This window comes from Myodes glareolus, chromosome 5, assembly GCF_982192425.1.
Source record: "Myodes glareolus chromosome 5, mMyoGla1.1, whole genome shotgun sequence".
In the NCBI taxonomy this organism is placed as follows: Eukaryota; Metazoa; Chordata; class Mammalia; order Rodentia; family Cricetidae; genus Myodes; species Myodes glareolus.
In genome coordinates, this window is record NC_142030.1 from 16943210 (window position 1) to 16966651 (window position 23442).

The window sequence follows — 23442 nt, forward strand, 5'->3', positions numbered from 1 at the left end:
CACACACTTTTAATTTCAGCACTTAGGAGGCAGAGGCAGGCGGATCTCTGAGTTCAAGGCCAGCCTGGTCTACAGAAAGAGTTCCAGGACAGCCAGGGCTATGCCAAGAAACCCTGTCTTGAAAAACTGACAACAAAAAAAAAAGTCCACCAAACTACTTCATGGACAGCAGGGAAAGAAGGCCAGCGACAAAGCTCAGCAGGTGAAGCTGCTTGCTACTAAGGCCTGACCAAGCTAGGTTCAATCCCTGGCATCCAGCTAAGAGGCCAGATGAGCTGATGTACGCTGCAATGGGAATGGAGACAAGAACATCACAGAAAGCTCACGGGCCAGCTAGCATGGAGGATGCAGCACTGTGGGCACAGCAAGGGACCCCGCCTCCAAGGAGGAGGAAGAACCCACTCCTGAAAGCTGCCTCTGCCCTCTGCATGCACATATGGTGTGCATACACACCCGCACCTTCACACACACATACACTGTCTAGGGGAATCAGAGACACTTGTACACTCAGGAGCTAGAAGTAAAGAGACTCACTTATGAAATAGTCTCTGTACCTTTAGGATTTTTCTCCATGTACATATTTCATCTATTTCAACATTTAACTTTTAATCTTATTAATTTCTAAACACAGACTAAAAAACTACATAAGTAATAATGAAAATATATTATGATATGTTTTATATTAAGCAAAATCAAAATGCCTCTAGCTAATGATATTAAAAACCTGTCCAGTATTTTTCAAGGAGCTAGGTTTCAAAACCTAATTTAAAAATGGAAAAGAAAATTAAATGCTTTATAACTCAAAGCATAAAACAACACAGAAATAAATTAAATTTTCATTTAAGATATTATTATATATACCACAACATTACTTATACCATATTAAATAGAAGAAAAGTTTATAAATTATTTACTTAAGGAATATAAAGTGGAACAACAGCAATAATAGCTAATATTATTCGGAGTTAATTGCTTCTGGTTAATAATTTTCTAAGAGTTATAAAAATGTTCACCAATGACCGGTGTGTGTGTGTGTGTGTGTGTGTGTGTGTGTGTGTGTGTACACAAACCGGTCAAGGGACAACTTGTGGAAGTTGGCTCTCTTTCCATTCTGTGAATCCCAGGGATCAAACACGGGTCATCAGGTAAGCACTTTTACCCACAGAGTCATCTCACTAGCCCTATTAATTCATCTAGAAATAAATCTATTGTACATTTATATAAATAAAAATTGTGGAAAATAATGTTACACATCATGTACTTTAAAATCCTCATGACAAAACTAAGAGTGAAATTATTTAATACTGGAGGCTGGAAATATAGCTCAGTGGTTAAGAGCATTGGCTGCTCTTACAGAGGTCTTGGGTTCAGTTCCAAAGCACCCGCATGGGGAACAGGCTCACAATTGCCTGTGACTTGCAGGAAGCGTGGCATTTTCTTCTAATCTCTACAGGGACCTACACACATTTGTATATACATGGTGCATAATTGTGTATAAACATATACACTAAACAAAATAAATCTTTAAAAATATACCTAATACGTCCTCTGTTTTATTAATACAAATACTTTTGACTTCTCAGTCACATGTGGTACACTGAAGATGTACAGGGATGTCTCTTAACCACCTGGAGAATTTCCTATCCTTCCAGTCCTGTGCGGCAGAAGTGAAAGGAGGGCCACAGAGAGCATAAGTTCCTTAGCATCAAGAAATTAGGTTGGGACCCAGAAAGTGTGCTTATTCCCAGGTCTGAAGAAGCAGAGGAGACATTTCGTAAAGTTTCACGTAGTAGCAAGAAACCTACCACTCGCTTGGCACTCCCAATACCAGGCCTCTTTTCTATCTATTATGATAAAAATTAAAATAAACATCTTTCCATTTGTGCACAGCAGAGAGAAGGGGAAAGGAAAGAAGCCACCAATAAACTATTCAAGGCAGCCCAGGTCTACACCAAGGGAAAGCAATTCCATACCTCCCCAAGGCCAATGTCCTGGTCTCCTCTCACAGAACAGCTCTTCCTGCCCAATGCAGGCCACTGTAAAACCCTTGGCACTCTTGCTACATACAAAAACATTCTTTTAAGTTTTGAGGGGCATTTTAAAAAAATTTATTTTGTTGCCCAGGCTGGCTTTGAACTTGTGGTTATCCTCCTGCCTCAGTCTCCCAAGTGCTGGGATTATGCGCAAGATCCAATATATCTGACTCAAAGACACTCCTCTGCACCAATCAGTCTACACAGAATACTGCCTCCAACCCTTCAATGTTTGAAGAGTAATAAACTCTTTATCAGATGTTAAAGTGTTTTATAAATTGATAGCTCTTAATGGAGTGTTGAACTTATTGAAGATAACACAATAGATCAGAAGCCAGTTGAAACTGGACCCTATTGTACAAAAGGTAGCATATTATACAGTAGGCCTAACAATTCAAACAGCAAATATAAACTGTTTAGTAAGTTAAAAATAAACATCTATTTAGACTTTCACTTTTAATCATAAGCCATAATAAATTCCAAACAGAGCAACTGCTTTTATAAATGGAGAGAGTTGACCCTGCTCACCACAGCATTCCCAGGGGCCTCCCTTGGGGCTGGGGTACAGCCAACTTGGAAAACACTGCTGAACAAAAAAAAAAAAAAAACCTCGACTTCCCACTCTGCTGCTCACTATTGTGCAACCGTGGGCAAGAGTTTTTGTGTCTCTGTCCTTCATATCAAATTTATAAATGGTGATTCAAAATGAACAAAAACATGAGAACAAAGTTCCGTTTAAATCAGTCTAAGGAGTCCGGCACAGCAGCATACACTGTGGAAGTCCAGCACTTGGAGGCTGAGGCAAGAGGACTGCCACAAGTTTGAGGCCAGCCTACACTACAGAGTAAGACTCTGTCTCAAAAGGAAAACAAAGCAAACAAACAAACAAAAAAATAGCGTAAGTAATCAAGATTAGAAAGCTACAGTCATCCACGTTACTACTGTTCAAATATTAATCTTTTAGTGCAAAGAACAATGCCAACTCTCTTAGTAACCATCTGTTTAATAAAGTAGACTAAATTATAAGCACATACACTATCCCTTGGGGCCTCAGCAAAATTGCTTTATTTAGGAATAGGGGAAAGTTGAAGCCCATAAACACATCCTTTTTTCATGAATTGGCCCTTTTACCATAAAAGGCCTGGCTGGCACCCCCCCTCCCCATGAGATATGGGAAATTTCCCTTTTACTGCTACTGTCAAGAAAAATAAAAGTAAGAAACAAGCCTAGGAATCCGTGAAGGGCTGGGCTGAGAGGATTGAGAGGATGAGGGCAGGAGGGCATGCTCCCAAGCACAGTCAGACACTTAGAACTGGAAAAGCCCTGGGGTGACACTAAGCAAAATCATACTTGTCACTAAGCAAATGTCTCCAAAACCAGAGGTGCTACCCCTCTCACACAAAGAAAAACATTACAACGAGGTGATGGACACAAAGCTCCTAGATGTCAATTACAGGAAAGCTAGACTGTCAGCTAGACTGTGGACACCTTTTTTCCTTTCCTCTTTCCCTCACAAAGGTGGGGCAGGGCTGGGAATATGTAGCTCAACAGAAAAATGCTTGCCTGGCACGTAAGACCTTGGATCCATCCCCAGAGATACCAACCAAACAGACACATCTAAAGTTATACTTCCCCAACAGTACTTTTCCCCTGGCCCAGGAAGAAAGCCATTGAGGTTCAAGGAGAGGTTAGAGGACAAGAACTTGTCCATTGTCTATCTAGTCCACCTAGTCGCAAGATACAGCTGCACACTCCGTGTTACCAGAAAACCCTGCTTGTTTTCCTGCAAGGACACACAGACAAGGCTCAGCACTCTTTGAAGAGCTGTTCCTACAGAATGAGAGGTGACCAGAGCTTCTGGGAGCCACACAGTCCTGTCATGCTAACCTTAAGTTCCCATCACATTTCCACTGTAATAGCTGAACCAGACTCACAATGCCCATGATGGTTAACCTAGATTATCATCTTGACAGGATTTAGACTCAACTAAGAGACAAGCCTTTCAGCATGCCTGTGGGATAAGATTAGGTCAGTTTCTGGGCATGTCTGTGAAGGATACTGGAGGTGGAACAGTCTCCTTAACACTGGGCAGCACCATTCTATAGGCTGAGTCCCAGGACAAAAGAAAAACGTAAGAGTGAGCTGAATTTCAAATTTCTCTCTCTGCTTCCTGACTATAGATGTAATGTGGCCGCCTACCTCGAGCTCTTGTTGCCATGACACCCCTGCCATGATGGCTGTACTCTCAAACTGAGTTGCTCCTGTTGGCTATTTTGTTTCAGCAAGACTAGTACCCAGCAGAGCCCACCACAAGCGAGGTGTTATGGGGACAAATGTACCTGTCTTTCACCTTGTCTATCACAACCTTATCTGTCACACAAAAACTAGAGTACAAAACAAAACTTCACAAATGTCAAAATGAAGACACGAAGCTGTTTGTTAATCTTGTTAATCTCAGCCCCTCTCAGGTATGAGAAATAATGCATATAGTTACAATTTACGGATGAAGTCTCATACTGTTCCTTCAGTTTGGCTCAAGTCTGAAGCACTCAGGACCTGCCTGGCTAGAATAGGAAGTGATGGGTGGCCTGGTGTATAAGCAATTCCCTCGTGTACCACCTTATATGGCTCCCCACTGCTTTGCTGGCCTGAGTACCAGAAGCTCTTAGACTGTGAACTCATCAGATAACCCTCACTTTGCCTGACCCCATGGAAGAATGAATTCATGGCTTTCCCTTGCTGTATGTGGTACAAATCCTACAATTTCTATTAGAATCCTGTGTGATTTCCTTCACTTTCACCCCTTAACATAGAGTCTCCCTACCTAGCTAAGGCTGACTTCAAGTTCATAATCCTCCTGACCTAGCTCCTGAATGCTGCAATTACAGGAATGGACCACCACACCTGTATTCTGCTCTACCTACCTATATTCATCATGTCTTTCAACTTTTTCATACTCTGCTTAGCCCATTTATTATTTTACATGAAGAGTATATCATTCTGTAAATATTCTTTGTAATGGTAGCTTGATAATACATATCTATATATTTTTATAATCTTTTTAAAAAATTATATATACTATATATAATTCATTACAGTATATATATATATACTATATTATTATATATAATATAGTACAGCAGTTTCTCAACCTGTGGGTCATGCCCCTTTGGAGTCAAATGATCCTTCACAGGGGTTGCTGAAGACTATCAAAAACACGAAGATTTACATTATGACTCATAACAGTACCAAAATTAGGGTTATGAAATAACAACAAAAAGAATTTTATGATTGGGGTCATCACAACATGAGGAAGTGTATTAAAGGGTTGCAGTGTAAGCGAGGTTGAGAACCACTGTTATAGTATGTGTAGAATGTCTATTAGGGGGGCAGGAGAGGACATCAGATGTTTTCTTCTATTGATTTCTTTATTCCCTTGAGACAGAGTCTCTCCCTGATCCTGAAGCCTGCTGTTCAGCTAGACTGACCACTGAACTCCTGGGATCTGCTTGTCTCTGCCCTCCAATGCTAGGGTAAAGGGTATGTGTGGCCACACCTAGCTTTTACATCAGCACTATGGATTCAAACTTGGGTTCTCATGCTTGCACAGCCTGAGCCATCTCCCCATTCCATATTTGTACATTCTAAAATACAAATTCCTTTTGTTCACTAAACAGAGATTTATTGAGTACCAAACATGTGCCATCACTAAAGCTATAATGAAGTTCATCTTTATTGGCTCACAGTCTGTAGGTTGGAATAGACAATGATAACATAGTCCATCAACTAGACTACAAAAAATAGGAAACAGAATTTACCTTGAAGTGGTATTTAACAGAAATGCAGAGCACAAGAAAATAAATACTTCAATAGTACAATAAACACAAAGTATAGGAAAAAAGAGAGGGAAAGAAAACAGCTTCTTTCTATTTTTCTATGAATTGTGTCCATAATTTAGAATTATAAGAACAATAAATATTTCCAAACCTCACATCTACTGTATTATTCGTTTCATGGTCAAACACTTCAAAGGCGTCTTTGATCTTCTTATGAAATTCTACCACTATTGCTTCTGCAAAATAAAAAGTAAACAAAATTTCTTTAATTATTAATTCAAAACAAAAATTTCAGTAACCTAACTAAAAATCTTTTGGGATTTTTCTTTGTTTGTTTAGTCTGACCATCTATCTGTCTGTTTTTAGACAAGGTCTCACTGTCACAATACGTGGACCAAGCTGTCTTTCAATTTCCTCAATGCTGAGACTCCAGGCATGTGTTATCATGCCTGGCTAAAGTAGAAAGCTAAATAAGGAAGAACCTGAAGAGCCATTCTTGGTCTCCTCTATAAATTATATGCCATGTTAACTCCCTCTGGAAATGCCAAAGAATAGCTCTGACAAAAGCAAGTTAAAGAAGGAAGAGGTTATTCTGGTGTACTGCCTCACGTTGGGTAAGTCATGGCACCAAACTTTTTTTCTGAAGTATAATACTAAAATTACTTCAATTTTCATCTTGTGTGTGTATGTGTGTGGTGTGGTGTGTGTGCATGTGCATGTGCATATGTGTATGTATGGGCACATGCATGTGCACGTGCGTTCACATGCCCACGCCAAATGTAGAACTTATTGTTTCAGATAGATTAGCTAGCCATACCCCAGAACCTGCCTGTCTCTACTATACCCCACCCCACTTCTGAAGTCATAGACGTGCCCAGCTTCTCCTGGCTTTTATGTGTTTGCTGGGGATTCAAATCCAGATGCTCTTGTTTGTATCACCTCTTGCCAGTTCAGTGACTGAGCCATGTCTCTACTGAGCAATCTCTGCAGGCCCTAATTTTGTTCTTAGATACACAGAGTATATACTCCTAAAAGTCACCACCCAGATCTCAACGGGAGACCTTCCAGCCTACCCTCTATCTAATGTAGTTTGGGTGCCATCCTAGTTCAACAAGAAAAGAACACTCAAGACAATAAACACCATCTACTTGTTAGATCTGCTCATCACCTTTGTTCTGCTCTTGAAAAAGGTTGAAGGTGGGTGAGAGGCATATAAACCCATCTGTGCATCCTTCAAAGGCCTTTAAACAAGTGTGGGATTGAAGCTCACTTACATGAAACAGTGAAGTAGTCAACAAGCATTATTGACAATGTGTTACATTCCAGACACTAACAAGGTCATAAAAAGAATCCACAGAGACAAAGGTTTTGCCTCACAGTTACTTTTACTGGAAAGATGTATAAATGTCTACATACTTGCTGACACATAGGTTGCATGACCTTGAACAGAGAAAAAAAAGAGTAAGAGATGTAAAAAGTCCCACCTTAGGAAAAAGGTGACAGGGACACAGCTGTCAGGCAGGAAGAGCCATCTGTAAACACCTCCAGAAAGATGTCAGACAGTGGAAACAGAAAGTGCCGAACAGCAGCCTAAAGATCAGATGGTGTGAGCTGTTGTGTGGGAAGATGAATCCATCAAGGATTTTGAACTTTCCTCTGAATGCAACGAGGAATCACTGGGAGGTTCTAGGCACTGTGGTGACCTGATTGATCCTCTTTTCACCTTTGTCACTGTGTTGAGAAAACACTGGAAAGGACACAGAGACCAGGGCCGACGCTGATTCAGGATCTCTTCAGATATGGTCAACGGTTGTCTTAGTTGGGGTTTGTTTCTATTGCTGTGAGGAGACACCAGGACAACGGTGACTCTTACGAAGAAAAACGTTTAGATGAGGCTGGCTGACAGTTTCAGAGGGTCCATCCATTGTCATCATGGTGAGAAGCATGGCAGCATGTAGGCAAGCATGATGCTGGAGAAGGAGCTGAGAGTCCTATCTCTGTTCCACGGGCAGCAGAAAGAGTCGGTCACACTAGGCCTACCTTGAGCATGTAAGACCTCAAAGCCCACCTCCACAGTGACACACTTCCTCCAACAAATCTACACCTCCTAGTAGTGCTGCTCCTTATAGGCCAAGCCTTCAAATACACGAGTCAATGGTGGTCATGCCTATTCAAACCACCACAGTGGCTGAGACCATAAGGAAATCACAGACATAGAAAGAAATGATAGGATTCTGGTTACGATCACTAAGATGTGCTGACAGATTTGGGGGTGGGAGGACAAGACTGACTTTAAAGTGCTTAAATGAGTAAAAGAAGGGGTAACTAGAGATACAGCTTAGTGATGGAGTACAAATGAGGGGCTACTGGTGTCACCATAAAAGGGGGTCATTATCGAGTCTCAAATTTTTACACTGATACAGCTATGTAATCAAGTCTCGAAGTTTGTGAAGATGTACAAGAAGATTCCCAGAAAGGAAGAAAAGGATAAAGTATGAGCATAGTTCACCACAAATATAAAACCACCAAATATGGAAAGAGACCTCACATCTGCCTCCACCTTAGGTAGAGGCCACAGGAAGAAATAATAATTTAAAAGTCAAAATAAAAACTGGGAAAATTTTATCACTCATTCTCTATTCTAATACAGTCACTAGTCATTTTCCATATTTCCCTCCAGTCTTCCTTTATATGTATCTTTATCCAAGCCATTTCAGCACCACCATTCATTTACTCATGAAGTACCTACAGGGTGAGGACGAGGTGTCTGGTTCCAGGTTGGGTGTTTTATAAACACACAGAGCCATAGAGCCAAATACCTTGTTCATAGACCTGAAGAAACCAAGGTTCACTGAGGCTTAGCAACTCACCCAAGAGTATATTAAGGAGCAGAGTCGGATGAAACCCAGATCTGCCCTACTGAATCCTGTTCTTCCCTAAATCTCTCTCCATCAGACTATTAGTATTCATAACATAAGAACTATAATCAGTAGTTCCTTTCTTTAAATGTTCTTTTCCAGAGTGCAGCATAATCTTCCATCTTTAGCAGCACCACAGGAACACAACAGAATTTATTGACATAATTAAATTTTACTATAGCATGGCAATGAAGAGCTTCATTACTTAGATTTACACTTCTCTGATTACATGTGAATCTCAGTAATAGTGCATGTGCTTGTTTGCCACCTGTTTTCAGTTATGACTTGTCAGCTCTGCTCTCTACCCAACCCCTACCGGGGTCTTCTATTATCACTTAACCATTTATGTAAGCTCCTTGGAAAGCAAAGATTTAGCGCCTGCCAAAAGCACTGCGAACAATTTTCAAGGTCACTTCTTTAACTTGGTTTTTTTTCTTTTTTTTTTAAATTTATTTATTTGCTTATTATGTATACAGTCTTCTTTCTTCAGTCCAGAAGAAGGCACCAGGCCCCATTACAGATGGTTGTGAGCCACCATGTGGTTGCCGGGAATTGAACTCAGGACCTTTGGAAGAGCAGGCAATGCTTTTAACTGCTGAGCCATCTCTCCAGCCCTTTAACTTGGTTTTGTAAAATGAGAGCAGAAGGTCTTGCTGGCCATCAAAACTATCCAATACCCGCAGCAGGGCAAAGGATACGGGAGAGCTTAAATTAGCTAAAATCACCTAAAAATCTTTAATTCTGGAGAACCCAGAATTAGTTACTTGATATTGTCCCGTGATCTTTCACTCAAAGATAACGTGTAAGTATTCTTCCTTCTCAAAAGATATTGCATTATACATCTGTGTGACTGCTTGGTATTTAATTAGAGATCTTTACCAAAATTAATTCAACCAGCTCTGCAATTGTGGACATTTATATTATTTTCATCAGTGAAGAATCTTGTCCAGTTCATTTTCGTGCAATGTCATCTATCTCATTGGAATTCAGTGGTGGGAGGTGGCTCAGTAGTAAAGTACTCACTGAAAAGCATGACGACCTGAGTTCAACCCCCAACATCCACATAAAAACTCAGCGTGACAGCAATGCTTGTGATCTCAAGGGTCTGTAGCCGAATCAGTGAGCTCCAAGCTCAAAAGTATAAAATGGACAGCAATTGAGGAAGACATCTGATGTTGGCTGCTACACACACACACACACACACACTCATGCATTCACACACATATATGAGTATACACATAGTCACAAATGTGTGTGCACATGCACAGAAAGATGGTTGAAGTTATACAGAATATAAGAAAGGTGTCGTTATTGAAACAAAGTCTCAACATATCCCAGGCTGACCTCAAACTGACTATACAGCAGTGGATGACCTTGAACTTCTGGTCCTCTTTCCACCACTGAGTACAGGAAGTACGTGCAAGTGCCACCATGCCCGGTTTATGCAGTATAGGTATCAAGGATCTAAGTCATCACTTCATAAAAGCTAGTAAAGTACCAAGTAGTCTACATCCCTAACCCCAGGGAAGTTCCTATAAGTCAGAACCATCAGAAATCAGAGAGCCCACAGTTGCCCACTCAGGGAACTCCTGGGGAAATGGATTGATAAAGAAGTCCAAAGCTGGCATCCATCTTAATATGCAACCAGTGGGGACTGAGGGGCTGGTGGCTCTACAAGAGTATAACAAACACTCATAGCTGGGCGGTGGTAGCGCATGTCTATAACCCCAGTACTCGGGAAGCAGAAGCAGGCAGATGGATCTCTGCGAGTTCAAGGCCAGTCTGGTTTACAGGGCAAGTTCCAGGAGAGGCTCCAAAGTTACAGAGAAACCTTGCATTGAAAAACCTCCCCCCAAAAATAGTAATAGTAATAACAATTTTCTTCTTATTAAGTGTGTGGGCATGTGCACTTCTGAGTACAGGTGACCACAGGTACAGAAAAGGGTCTCTAATCCCCTGGAGCTAGATTTACAGGTAGCTATGAACTATCTAAGGTGGGTGCTGAGAATCAAATTGGGTTCTCTGAAAGAGCAACAAATGCTCTTCATCACTGAGCCATCTTTCCAGACCAGAAAGTAAATTGGAAAAAAAAAGAAAAGAGTAAAATTCTTTTTAATATTTTAGATGTTGTAGCCAGTATGGAGAATTCTGAATTCAAGGCCAGTCTCAACTACACAGCCAAGGAAGGCTGGCACGTGAGTAAAGATGCAAGTCTGACAACCCAAGTTCAGTCCCTGGGACCCACGTGAACGGTAGAAGGAGAGAACTGTCTCCCTGGAGTTGTCCTCCGGCCTCACTACATACACCACACACACACCTCCCACAACAAGGAGGATGAGGATGATAATGAATTAAAAACAAGGAGATGTAGCTCAGTGGAAACAGGCTTGCCTAGCATATGCAAGGCGAGATAAACAAGTCTATCTCCAGCACTCACAACAAAAGAAGGTTATCAAGCTGATTATTAACGTCCAAAAGCTTTTCCAGTTATTATTCTAGCATATTACACAATATTACTTTCCATGCTTAGCTCTGAGTGACAAACCATTTATGGCCTAAAAGTCATCACCTTAAACTTTTTCATTCTCCTATGGCTCAGCTATCTCAGGGACTCGAGACTCACCTCCTGCCTTTTGTCTTCCCATCCTACTCAAATAATCACTAGCTATATTCCACTCCCCAATGCTACTCGTAGCCTCCTACTCATAGCTTGTCTTTTCCAATTTCTTTAATCAAGAAACTTTCAAACATACAGAAAAGCTGAAAGCTTAGTAGTTGCCCTGTGCCCGCCACCTAGATTGAAATATTGTTAAGACTGCCATTCTTTCCTGCCCTCCCTCCATCTCTAAGTAATTGCAGGCACAGTGATACTTAACCCCTGAAAACTTCAACATGCATCTCCTAAAAATAAGGACAATCTCCTATATAATCTCAACACTATTTTAATATCCTTAAAAAATAACCAAATTCACTACAATCATCTAGTGTCTATTCCATATTCAAACATCTCCATCTATCCCAAATGTCTTTGCTACTTTCTTCAATCTAAAGTTGTATAAAGTTTATGTACTCCATTTAATGTGTGTGTATTATTTTCAACAGTCCCTATTGTTCCCCACTCCCCGCCACACCTATGAAACGAGCTTGTTGGCGAGACTGTGATATACACTAGTTTATGTAAAAGTCCCCTATAATCTGGACTTGACTGATGGTTTCCCTTTCAATTACTGATCCATTAAAGTCCATGCCTTCAGGGAATGCCACCTACCAAGTCTCTTTGTGGTCAGATTTCTGATCAAGTGATCTCTTTCTCTCTCCTCCTCCTCCTATCCCCTCCAAATTCACCATTCAGACTCATCAATTTACAAGGCATGTCCAGAGTTCTATTTCACAATGAACGGATTCTTAATCTATTTACTAAACGTGTTTGAAATGGTCCCCTGCCCTTCCATCTGTACTGCTGCCATCTAGGTTTAGGGGCCCACCACCTCTGAACACCTCCTTTCCATTCCAATCCTCAAACAATACTCACATTTTGCTTGAGAGTTTTTTTTTCTTTTCTATTATTTTTTTCTTTGTTTATGTGGTAAGGGAACTAGAATCTGAACCTTAAGCAAGCTAGGTAAGCATTTTACCACTGAGCTATAGCCCAAGGCTAGGATGACCTTTCTGACTAGAAGTTTAATTCTGTGACTTTGAGCTCTCTAACCCTTCAGTGGTCCCCACAGGCCACTCCAAGTAAGCGCAAGCCTTCTTAGCTGGACACATGAAGGCCTTTATGAACTAGGCTCCAGCCTGTCCCCAGCAAATATGCTTATTTTAATTTTATTTTTTTTAAATTTGAGACAGAATCTCTATGAAGCTCAGGCTGCCCTCAGAGTCATTATGCAACCCAGGACAGCCTCTTGTTTCAGTTCCCCACATGCTGGGATTACACATATGTGCCACATGCCTACATTTCCAAATATATTTTTTAAACTCTTATAATTCAACATGAAAACATCCTGATTTAAAATGGGGAATGGACTTAATTAAATATTCCTTTAAAAAATACAAATAACTAATGAGAACACAAGTAGCTGCTCTGTTAGTCATAAGGGAAATGCTAATCAGAGACATAATGAGATAGTACCTCACATGCATTAGTATGCCTATTGTCAAAAAAAAAAAAAAAGGAAATACCAGGTCACTATGTCTGAGTGCCTGTCGCTTCTAAAACTCAGGTTGGGATTTAACTGCTACTGGAACAGTACTAAGAGTCAGAACCTTTAAGAGGTGACCAAGCCACGTGGCCTGTGCTCTCTCAATTGATTTAATGTACTTATCACAGAAACTGAGTGAAGTCAGCCTCCAGAGTGGCTTGTTTTATGTCACCTGACACAGAGCCATTTGAGAAGAGGAAACTTCAGTTGAGAAAATGCCCCCACCAGACTGACAGGTGGGCAGTGCCACATCTGGGCTGGTGGTCCTAGATGCTGTAAGGAAGCAAGTTCAGGAGCCATGAGGAACAAACGGAATTGCCCTCTGGCTTCTGCCTTGAGTTCCTTCCCTGACTTTCCTTCATGATGGATGTGATCGAGTCATGCCAGATGAAATAAACCCTTTCCTCCCCAAGCTGATTTTGGTGATGGTGCTGTATCACAGCACTAGAAACCCTAAGACATAATTAGTACCAGGGGTACAGTCAGGCCATATTGCTGTGACAGGCCTGACCCCATGGTGTTCTGGGGAGGACTGGGGTGGCATTTGGACTTTGTGCTGGAAAGCCATTGAGTCCTCAGAATTCAGTAGGCTGTTCTGTAGGAATTTAGGAGACAATGCTGAGAGCAGTGAGAATAATGAAGGCTTGTCTTTGAGAAGCTCCAGAGTGAGGTTCTGTTGTTTGCTTGGTTTTGTTGTTTTATAGTTTGGTTTGTTTGTTTTTTGAAAGAGGGTTTCTGTGTAGCCCTCACTGTCCTAGATGGCTCTGTAGATCAGGTTAGCCTCTGCCTTCTGAGTGCTGGGATTAAAGCCATGTGCCACTACACACTCAATTCAGAGTCAAGTTTTAAGAGTCCCTTAAAAATGTTTCTTTTGGAGGTGGGGGTACAGCAATGATCATGCACACCTATAATCCCAGCACTCGGAAGGCAAAGACAGGAGGATCTCTGTGAGTTTGAGGCCAGCCTGGTCTACAGAGAACCCTGTCTTGAAAAACAAAACAAAACCCATGTTTGGGCCATTTTATATTTTGAATTAAGAACCACTAAAGTGAGACTGGCTTTTCGGGATCCTGGTCTGTTGGGATGCTCACCTTCCTGGACCTGGAGGGAGGGGGGATGAACTTGGATTTCCCACAGGGCAAGAAACCCTGACTGCTCCTGGGAATGGGGAGGGAGGAGGAGAGGGAATTGGGGGAGCGGGAGCGGGAGGGTATTGGGAGGAGGGGAGGAAGTGGTAATTCTTTAAATAAATAAATGAAAAAAAAACCTAAAAAAAAAAAGAACCACTAAAGTGAAATCTTTACCTTTCTAGGACAATTGATACTGGTTAGTGGGGCTGAGAAATTAGCAGTGGTACAAGGAAACCATCATCTCTGAGACAAAGTCTGGTAAGTCTTTCCACATGGTCAGCACACAGATGCTGTGGTCCAGAGCAGGTAGGTCAAGGCTCTACCTTTGTTGGTAGCCAAACTTACCAATGTATAAGAGTCTTTCAAATGGTTTCTAGTTTTTAAATGCATGAAGTTGTCAGGCAGTGATGGCTCACACTTTTAATCCCAGCATTTGGTAGGCAGAGGCAGGTTGATCTCTGAGTTCAAGGCCAGCCTGGTCTATAGAGCGAGAACCAGGACCACTGGGGCCTATGCATAGAAACCTTGTCTCAAAAAAATAAAAGACATGAAGGAGGTGCCACTGGTGAGATAGAATCTCAATCACAGTGGAGAGGCTTTTGCATGTTAATATTAACATGCCATCTCAAGGACAAATGGGAAGGGAAATATTGAAAGGGGATGGATTTTTTGTCAAGTGACCAAAGGGTCAATTGTGTTGGCTAGTTTTATGTCAACTTGACACAGAGTTATTTATGAAGCAGAAACTTCAACTGAGAAAATGCCCCCCACCATACTAATCTGTGGGCAGGCTTGTGGGGCATTTTCCTGATTGATGATTAAAGAAAGAGGGCCCAGACTACTATAAGTGGGGCCATCTCTGGACTGGTGGTCCTAGATTCTATAAGAAAGCCGGCTGAGCAAGCCATGGTAAGCAGACCTATAAGCAGCACCCCTCCACAGCCTCTGCATCATCTCCTGCCTCCAGGTTCCTGGCCTGTATGAGTTCCTGCCCTGATTTCCCTTCGTGACAGACTGTGACTGGGATATGTAAGATGAAATAAAATCTTTCCTCCCCAAGTTGCTTTTGATCACAGCAGTAGTGACCCTAAGACAGCCTCCTTCTCTTAGCTTCTCTCTTCCTCCTCCTTCCCTCTGGCTGTCCATCATGGACTGCACAGCAAGAAGGTTCTTGTTGCGTGCTAGTGATTTCATCTTAAACTTCCCAATCCCTAGAACTTTCAGGAAATAAACTCCAGTTCTCTACAATGTCACCAATATTTGTTATAGGAGCACAGACAAACAATGCAGAGAGTGGAGAAACCTTGTGAATTGCCTCTGGAACTATAAAATGGCACAGGTGCTATTTTAAAAAACAATATGGCAACTCCTCAAAAATTTAAACATTTCATTTCTATTGCTCCAACAATTCTGACTCAAAATTAGCAGCAATCTAAGTACTCATAGTCAAATGGATAGCAAAATGTGGTCTACATATACAATAAAATATTACTTAGTGTTAAAAAAAAGGGAACTTTGAACCTTAAAGACCTTTACATTTAGTGATAAGTTAGACACAACAGGACAATACTGTATGACTTGACTTGTATGAGGTCTGTCAACTGAAGACAGAAGGCATAACAGGAATTGCCAGGAGCTGGAAGAGGAAGAAATGGGGATTTAGTGTGGGATGAGGAAACGGTCTGGAATGGACAGTGGGGGATGACGCATTATGAATGCATTTAAAACCACTGAACTGTACACTGAGGAATGGGTGAGGCAGGTTGAAAAGGGCCTAATTTAAATAAAGGCTTAAAAGAATTAACCATTGTAGTTTTCTAAAGGTCCTATGGTTGTATATACTTGTGAATATACAAAAAAATCTGAATTAAGCACTTCAAGAGGTGAACTGAATAAAAGATAGACTACACCTTAGTAAAAGTGTTATTTAAAGGAGATGGGAAGATACCTCATAATTCTTTGATTCACAGAGAATACAAATATATAAGAAAGCATTTCTATTATTCTAATAAATAGAGTACGTTTTGTACAGACAAAAAAACTGAGTGATTAAGAATAGAAATGCTAAGTACTTAATGCAAATTTTCTTCTAGAAAAATCCCAGCAATACATTTTATTGTGGCAATATAAATACCAGCAATCATTAAATTCATGTATCCTTGAAAAAAGCATTTTCTTTGGCAACATTATTAATAGTTCAAGGGTAAATTTTCAGACATTTATTTCCCCTCCAAATGATTCCAATATAAAATTGTTTGCTTAAAATTCTGAAGTGAAATAATGTTTACTTTACAAAATTAGTACTAGTCCAAAGCTTCCCAACTCTAGGATAAGTTCCTTTCTCCATAGTTATTTAATGATTGATCAGAAGGTCTGTATGCATGACTAATTCAATGATAGAATTCATTTTCAGAAACATTAATATAGTTCATCAGGTAAAGATACTTCTGGCCAAGTTTGACAACCTGTTCACAGAACCCTCATGAAAGAACCAACTCTAGAGGCTTGAGAGATGACTCAGAGGTTAAGAACACTGGCTGCTCTTCCAGAGGACCTGGGTTTAATTCCCAGCACCCACGTGACAGCTCACAACTGTCTGTAACTCCAGTTTCAGGGGATCTGACACATTCATACCAAAGTACATAAAATAAAATGAAATCAATTATTTGAAAAAAGAAGCAACTCCAGCAAGTTGTCCTTTAACCTCTAGGTGCCCCACTCCCCAAATAAACAAATAAATGCAAAACGCATTAGTATAGGATAGAGTTAAATATTCTAATTACTAGCCTAAACATGCTGCCATTATCTCATGCCCTTCTATCTGTTAGCAATTTCCATGAAGCTAAGAATATTAACCATGGGTAAAAAAATCTTCTATAGAACAGCCTAACAAGGGGGCTGGAGAGAGGTTCAGTGGTTGTGGAAACGTACGGCTTTTACAGCAGACGTGAGTTCAATTCCTAGTACCCACATCAGATGGCTCACAACCACCTATAACTTCAGCTTCTCTGGCACCTGCACTCACACCACACACACATACATGCACACACACACACACACACTCACGCACACACACACTCACACATTAGTTAATTAATTGAAAATAAGGAAGTAGGGGCTGAAGAGATAACTAAGGGTTAAGAACACTTGCTGTTCTATCAAAGGACTTGAGTTCAGTTCTCAGCACCCATGTCAGGTAACTAACAACTTCCTGTAACTCCAGTTGGCTTCCAAAAGCACTCATACAAGTGTGGCATATGCTTGAGAAGACACATACACATAAATAAAAATAAATTACTTAAAAACAAGTCAGTAAGTAAATAATGCAACAGCCTAAGAGCAGGTTCTTACCTACTCCATAATTAAGCAGTAGATGGAAAGAAGCGGACCTTTCTAACACGGAGGCAAGATACACACCACACTGCAGTTATGTCCCCACTGTATACTTATTGTGTACTTACCATGTGAATATACTTTTGTCATATACCCAAGACCTTTATTTAAGATCCAAACACATCTACATATAATGGTGCATACATGCTATCCCAGCTAGAGACAGAATTGCTTAGGTCCATATGTTAGAAGCTAGCCTAGGCAACATGGCAAGACCCACTGTGTGGGAGGAGGGCGTGCAAACACACGTAATGCAATAATAAAAGGGAATGGAGTGAACAAGAGTGAACACACACCTTCACAAACTCTTCCAAAAATCTGAACCGAAGGAAACTCCTTCCCACTCTCTCTGAGTGTTAAAATAAACTTGATATAAGCATTTTTTCGTTTCATTCTTTCTCTTTTCTTAAGTGTGAATACCCCATCTGGTCCACGTTGGTCACAAACACCTAGGCTCAAGTGATGCTCCTATCCCATCCTCCAAGTATGAGCATACAAGCCACATAACCACAGCCTAAACATGATAAAAGACACATACACACAAAAAAACCCAAAAACCAAAAAAAAAAAAAAACAGAAAAAGGAAAGCTACAAACCAATATGTTTTCAAGTCACAAAATTCTTCCAAACCACTAACAAGGGCCTGGAACAGTGGCTCAGTAATTAAGAGCAGTTGCTCTTACAGAAGAACTAGGTTCGGTTCCTAGAATCAACGCAGTGGCTCACAACCATTTGAAACTCCAGTTCCAGGGGATCTATCTTCCTCTCTGGCCTCTACAGACATCAGACACACACATGGCACACAGACATACAAACAGGTAAAATATCCATTCAAATTAATTAATTAATTTATTTATGTGTACTGGTGTTTTACTTGCATGCATGTCTGTGTCAGGGTGCCAGATCCCCTGGAACTGGAGTTACAGACAGTTGTAAGCTGCCATGTGGGTGCTGGGAGTTGAACCCAGGACTCTGGAAAAGGAGCCAGGGTTTCTAAATGATGAGCCAATCTCTCCAGCTCCTTAAAATTATTAAAATAATAATAATAAAGAAGAAAAACAGGAAAAAGCACTATTATCTCAATTACATTAAAAACTACCTGACAATATTCAACATCTTTTTATGATTTAAAAAAGAAAACTGGGTGTTTCTTAGTGTTCTCGAGCACAATAGGGGCCTTATAAAAACCCTAGAACTGAAATCAGACTTTCCGGTCAAAGTATTCCACATTCCCCTATATACTGAGTGTCAACCTGGCACACAAGTTTATAAGTTTCTTTCTAAGGTTACTCTGATCCAAGTTTACAGCACAGAAGCCAAAGCAAACAGATTGGGGAATACTGAAGAAACAGCCTGAGATCAGAATATCTTTTTACTTTCTGTTTTATTTTCTCACTATATTGCACAGGCTGCCCATCAAGTAGCCCCCAGCTCAGTGAATTGAGTAGCTGAGCCTCATGGGCAAGTGACAGCACAATGCTTTTACAGCACCCCAAATTTATTACTAATATTCTGGGCTTCTTTCCTCTTGCTGATATTCTTTTTGTTTTATAATTTGCTGGCTTTTTTTTCCTGTATACTTATTTAGTGATGTTCTGGAAAAGATTTAGGATTAAGAATTGTAAGCCAGGCAGTGGTGGTGCATGCCTTTAATCTCAGCACTCAGGAGGCAGAGGCAGGAGCATCTTTGTGAGTTCGAGAACAGCCTGGTTTACGGACTGAGTTCTAGCACAGTCAAAGGTACACAAAGAAAATGTAACAAGTCATATGAAAGAATTAACTCCGTATGTCATCACCAGTTTACAAAAATGGATAATCATCATGCTTCTCTTTGGCTAGGGAACAGATCATTAGTTAAATGTTTGTCAGACACACACACACAAAACAGTCAAACAGTTCTTTTCAGGCTAAGAGGATGCCTCAGTGGGTAAAAATAAATAAATAAATAAAATTTTAAAAAAAGCACTTGTTTCAAAAAGCTTGAATACCTAAACCTAAATTCAAATCTCAACATCTACATTAAAAGTCCAGGGATGACTATGCTCACAACTGTAACCCCAGCACTGTGAAGGGCCGAGAGAGGAGGATCACTGGGCTTGCTGGCTCCAAGTTCAGTGCAAGACCCTAAGAGAAGATCTCTATTTAAGACCCCTTCACAAGTTATTGCTTCTCTCTCCCTCCCTCCCTCCCTCCCTCCCTCCCTCCCTCTCTCTCTCTCTCTCTCTCTCTCTCTCTCTCTCTCTCTCTGTGTGTGTGTGTGTGTGTGTGTATGCGCACGCATGGAGCCCAGAGGGCAACCTCAGCTGTCATTCCTTAAGCACAATCCCTTTTTTCTAGAACAGTCTCTAACTGTCCTGGGACTCAAGAAGCAGGCTAGGCTGGCTGGCCAGTGAGCCCCAGGGATCCGCCTCTCTTTGTCTCCCCCACAGGGCTAGGATGACAAGCCTGTGCCAAGATGCACAGTTTTTTTTAAAATGTGGTTCCTTGGAACCACACTCTGGTCCCTTCAAGCACTTTACTGACAGCTATCTCCCCAGCCCACCAAGTCTTATTTTAACTTGATTCATTAGTCATGTCAATAAACAATGCCATAATTCATATGCTTGCTCTAGAAATAACCAACTTCTTGCTACAGAAAATGTTTAAAGTATAACTTTACCATATATGAAAACATGATTGGTTGATAATGGAAGTACACCTATTTAATCACTATTACACCTAATTTAATGCCAGAAATATTAAATAAGTTATATAAAATTAAATACTAAAACTGTAGTGCTTGAGTTTTCAATAAACTCTATGCAGTTTTGTTAAGCTTGAAGGATGATATTAAGAATTATGTATTTATTTTTTGGAGAAATAGCATGTTCAACAAATGTTTTAGTAAATGTTACTTTATATACAATGCCCATTTCCAAAATAAAAACAGAGAGCTGGACCACATGTGAACATATGATGATCAGATGCTAATACCAGAACCACCAATTAACAAATACAACCACTGCAGCGTAGTGTAGTTCGTTTCCGACTGTTTTAAGCATCTTAGTATACTGTTTACTGCCAGAAGGCCTATCTATTTTGGTAAAATAAGAATCTTAGTATTTTTAAATGTTAACAGACAGGAACACTGTTAAGTTCCTGCTACTCTCCATTCCCCATGCATTCTTCTGGGTATTTATCATCTACTAATTCTTACATGTGCATTTTAGAATGATTCTCCTTTCTATTAACTTAAACGTTTTTATTCTCTTCTCAAAGTATTTTTTTAAGGATGCTAGCCAAGGGAGGTGGCTCAGTGGTAAAATACTTGTCTAGTATAGCAAGGCTTTGGATTTGTTCCCCAGCACCACTAAGAAAGAAAACAGGGAGAAAGAAAAGGAATGAAACCTCAGCAGAAGAATTGAAAAGCACAATAATACAATCTCAGAAAAGAACCAAAAAGCATGAGAGCAGTTCTGTGTTTTGCTCCTTAATGTTCCTCTAATGAGGTGTAGCTAGAAGAGAGAATTCCAGCAATATTCAGACAAGCTTGAACTTTTAGCTAGCCACATCAAAGGAGGCTGCAGTTTATCTAAGAGCAACAAGACAACCGGAGAGTTTATGAATGAGTACCCGTGGATCTCATATATGGACATTAAAATACAAAGACTCACTGAGGAGCTGGAGAGATGATGGCTCAGCAGCTAAGAGCACAGGACCCAAGTTCAGTTCCCAACTCCCACAACAAGTAGTGCTCAACTGCCTGTGACTGCAGTACCAAGGGACTGACACCCTCTTCTGGCCACCATGGACACCTGCACATGTGTAGCATTCATGCACACATACACAATCATTATCAGTTTTAATGTGCATATACATATTGTTTGGGGCTTTTTGTTTGTTTACTTGCTTGCTTTTTGAGACAGAGTCTTACTATGTAGCTCTGGCTAGCCTGGAATTCACTATGTAGACCAAGCTGGACTTGAACTCACAGAGATCTGCCTGCCTCTGACTCCCAAGTACGAGAATTAAAGATGTGTGCTAACAGGCCTAGCATGTGTATTTAAAATTTTGTTTCATGATCTTTATTTATGTGTGTATATGTGTGTGTGTGGGAGCCAGGGAAGTTGGAGCTCCCTGGAGCTGGAGTTACAAACAGTTGTGAGTTGCCCAACATTGGTGTTGGGAGCTGAACTCCTGTTCTCTGCAAGAGCAGTATGCACTTTTAATGACTGAGCCATCTCTCCAGTCCAATATACATATAATATAAAAAATAATTGTTGAGCTGGGGCTGGAAAAATTGCTCAACAGTAAGAGCACTGACTGCTCTTTCAAAGGACCCAGATTCAATTCCTGGCACCAACATGGCAGCTCACAATAGACTGTAACTCTAGTTCCAGGGGATCCAACACCCTCACACAGACATACATGCAGGCAAAACACCAATGCACATAAAAATAAATTTAAAACAATATTTTTGCTTGGTGGTGGTGGCACACACTTTTAACCCAGCACTCAGAAGGCAGAGGCAGGTGGATCTCTGTGAGTTCCATGCCAGCCCGGTATACAGAGCGAGTTCCAGGCCAGCCTGGTCTACAGAGCGAGTTCCAGGACAGTCAGGGTTACACTGTCTCAGAAAAGCAACCTTGTCTCCGAAAACAAACAAGCAAAAAACAAAGAACAAAAAAACAAAACAAACTATTTCTCGATCACCTAATTGCTCAAGATAACCGCTGCTGCTCTGAAGAAACTCCACTGGAAGGGGCAAGGTTGAGGACCGTGATGAATGCACCCCTACTGTGCCCTGTATACCTGTACACAGAACTGTGAGCCTGGCTCCCACCCCTGCTCCCTTTAGACTGCAAGGTCAGTTGAAGCCGAAGCCTCATCAGCTCATCTAAGCTGTCTCACCGGGTCCCAGCACAAAGGGACAGGGTGGCTACTTATAGCTCCATGAAGTTTATGGTATGAATGGTTAAGTGTTGAAAAACTAAGAGACCCCTGGTTTCTTCATCTTAAATCAAAATCTGAGAAAGAACTCTGCTTGCAAGTAACTTCTAAAAGAAATATTTATTGTGTGAAAGCTAGCCTTAAAGAGGCACCTTGCCAGGTCGCCACCTGCAACAATTCTCAAGGCCAGTCACATGAGCTACCTGGAGCTAATTTCAGCTATCTAGCAGCTCTGCTCCTGGGACAGAGTTCTGGTTCTGTGGGTGTGAGGGAGATCCAGGAATCTCTTTCCAGAAGTTTCTTTGGGGGATTCTGATGAGTGGCCTAGTTTGGGAAACCATTCCATTAATATAACATTGCATTTACGAAGAATGCTAGACTGCAACCAGAAGGACTCCGCGGTCAGTCAGTGAGTGAATACAGACTAAGGCGACTGGAGGAAGTTATTTCTCCTAAGGACTGCAGACATTTTGCCTTCTCCTCATGGTAGAAGTCAGAGTCTGGGCCTTGTGTGTGCTAGGCTAATGCTCTACCACTAACCTTCATGCTCATTCTAAAATTCTTCTCCTAAATAAAAATAATTCTGTATTCAAAGAATTCTGCATTAATTTCCTTTCATTTTCCCCACCTGCTGGCTCCTAACACAATAAAGTGTCTTCAGCAAGCCTCCACTTGCTCCACACTCCCCTTCTGCCTTCCCTCATTCTCAAGGCCAGGCTAACTACCTGGAATTCATTAACTCAAGTGAGTACTTATTAGGCACTAAACACTAAAGATAGTGGAGAATAAAGTAGAAAGACTTGTGTTGCCATTCTACTGGGGAAAAAAAGACACTAAACAAATTACATAAAGAATTAAATGTGATCAAATCCTTACACTGCAACCAAGTGTTTTACCTCCACTATACATTAAGTCCTTCAATGCCATTAAAAGTTCATCTTTATTGTATTTAGTAGTTTATCTGTATTTAGTAGTATCTGGATATTATGGGCCTGAAGGCC

At 40.8% G+C, this 23442-nt stretch overlaps 1 protein-coding gene across 7 annotated transcripts in view; it reads right to left on the bottom strand.

Moving 5' to 3' along the window:
- The window catches only part of Drc8 (dynein regulatory complex subunit 8), a 119705-nt gene that overhangs the window by 82113 nt on the left and 14150 nt on the right, over positions 1-23442 (bottom strand). For 2 of the 7 annotated variants that reach the window (XM_087906096.1, XM_085687641.2), the window contains exon 2: positions 6026-6105. The exons of 3 other annotated variants lie outside the window; for them this stretch is intronic. In XM_087906096.1, coding sequence (XP_087762222.1) covers positions 6026-6105 — 80 coding nt within the window. Of the gene's footprint in view, positions 1-6020; positions 6106-23442 lie in introns of all 7 variants that reach the window. 2 more of the 7 variants (XM_087906095.1, XM_085687639.2) reach the window with 1 other exon arrangement.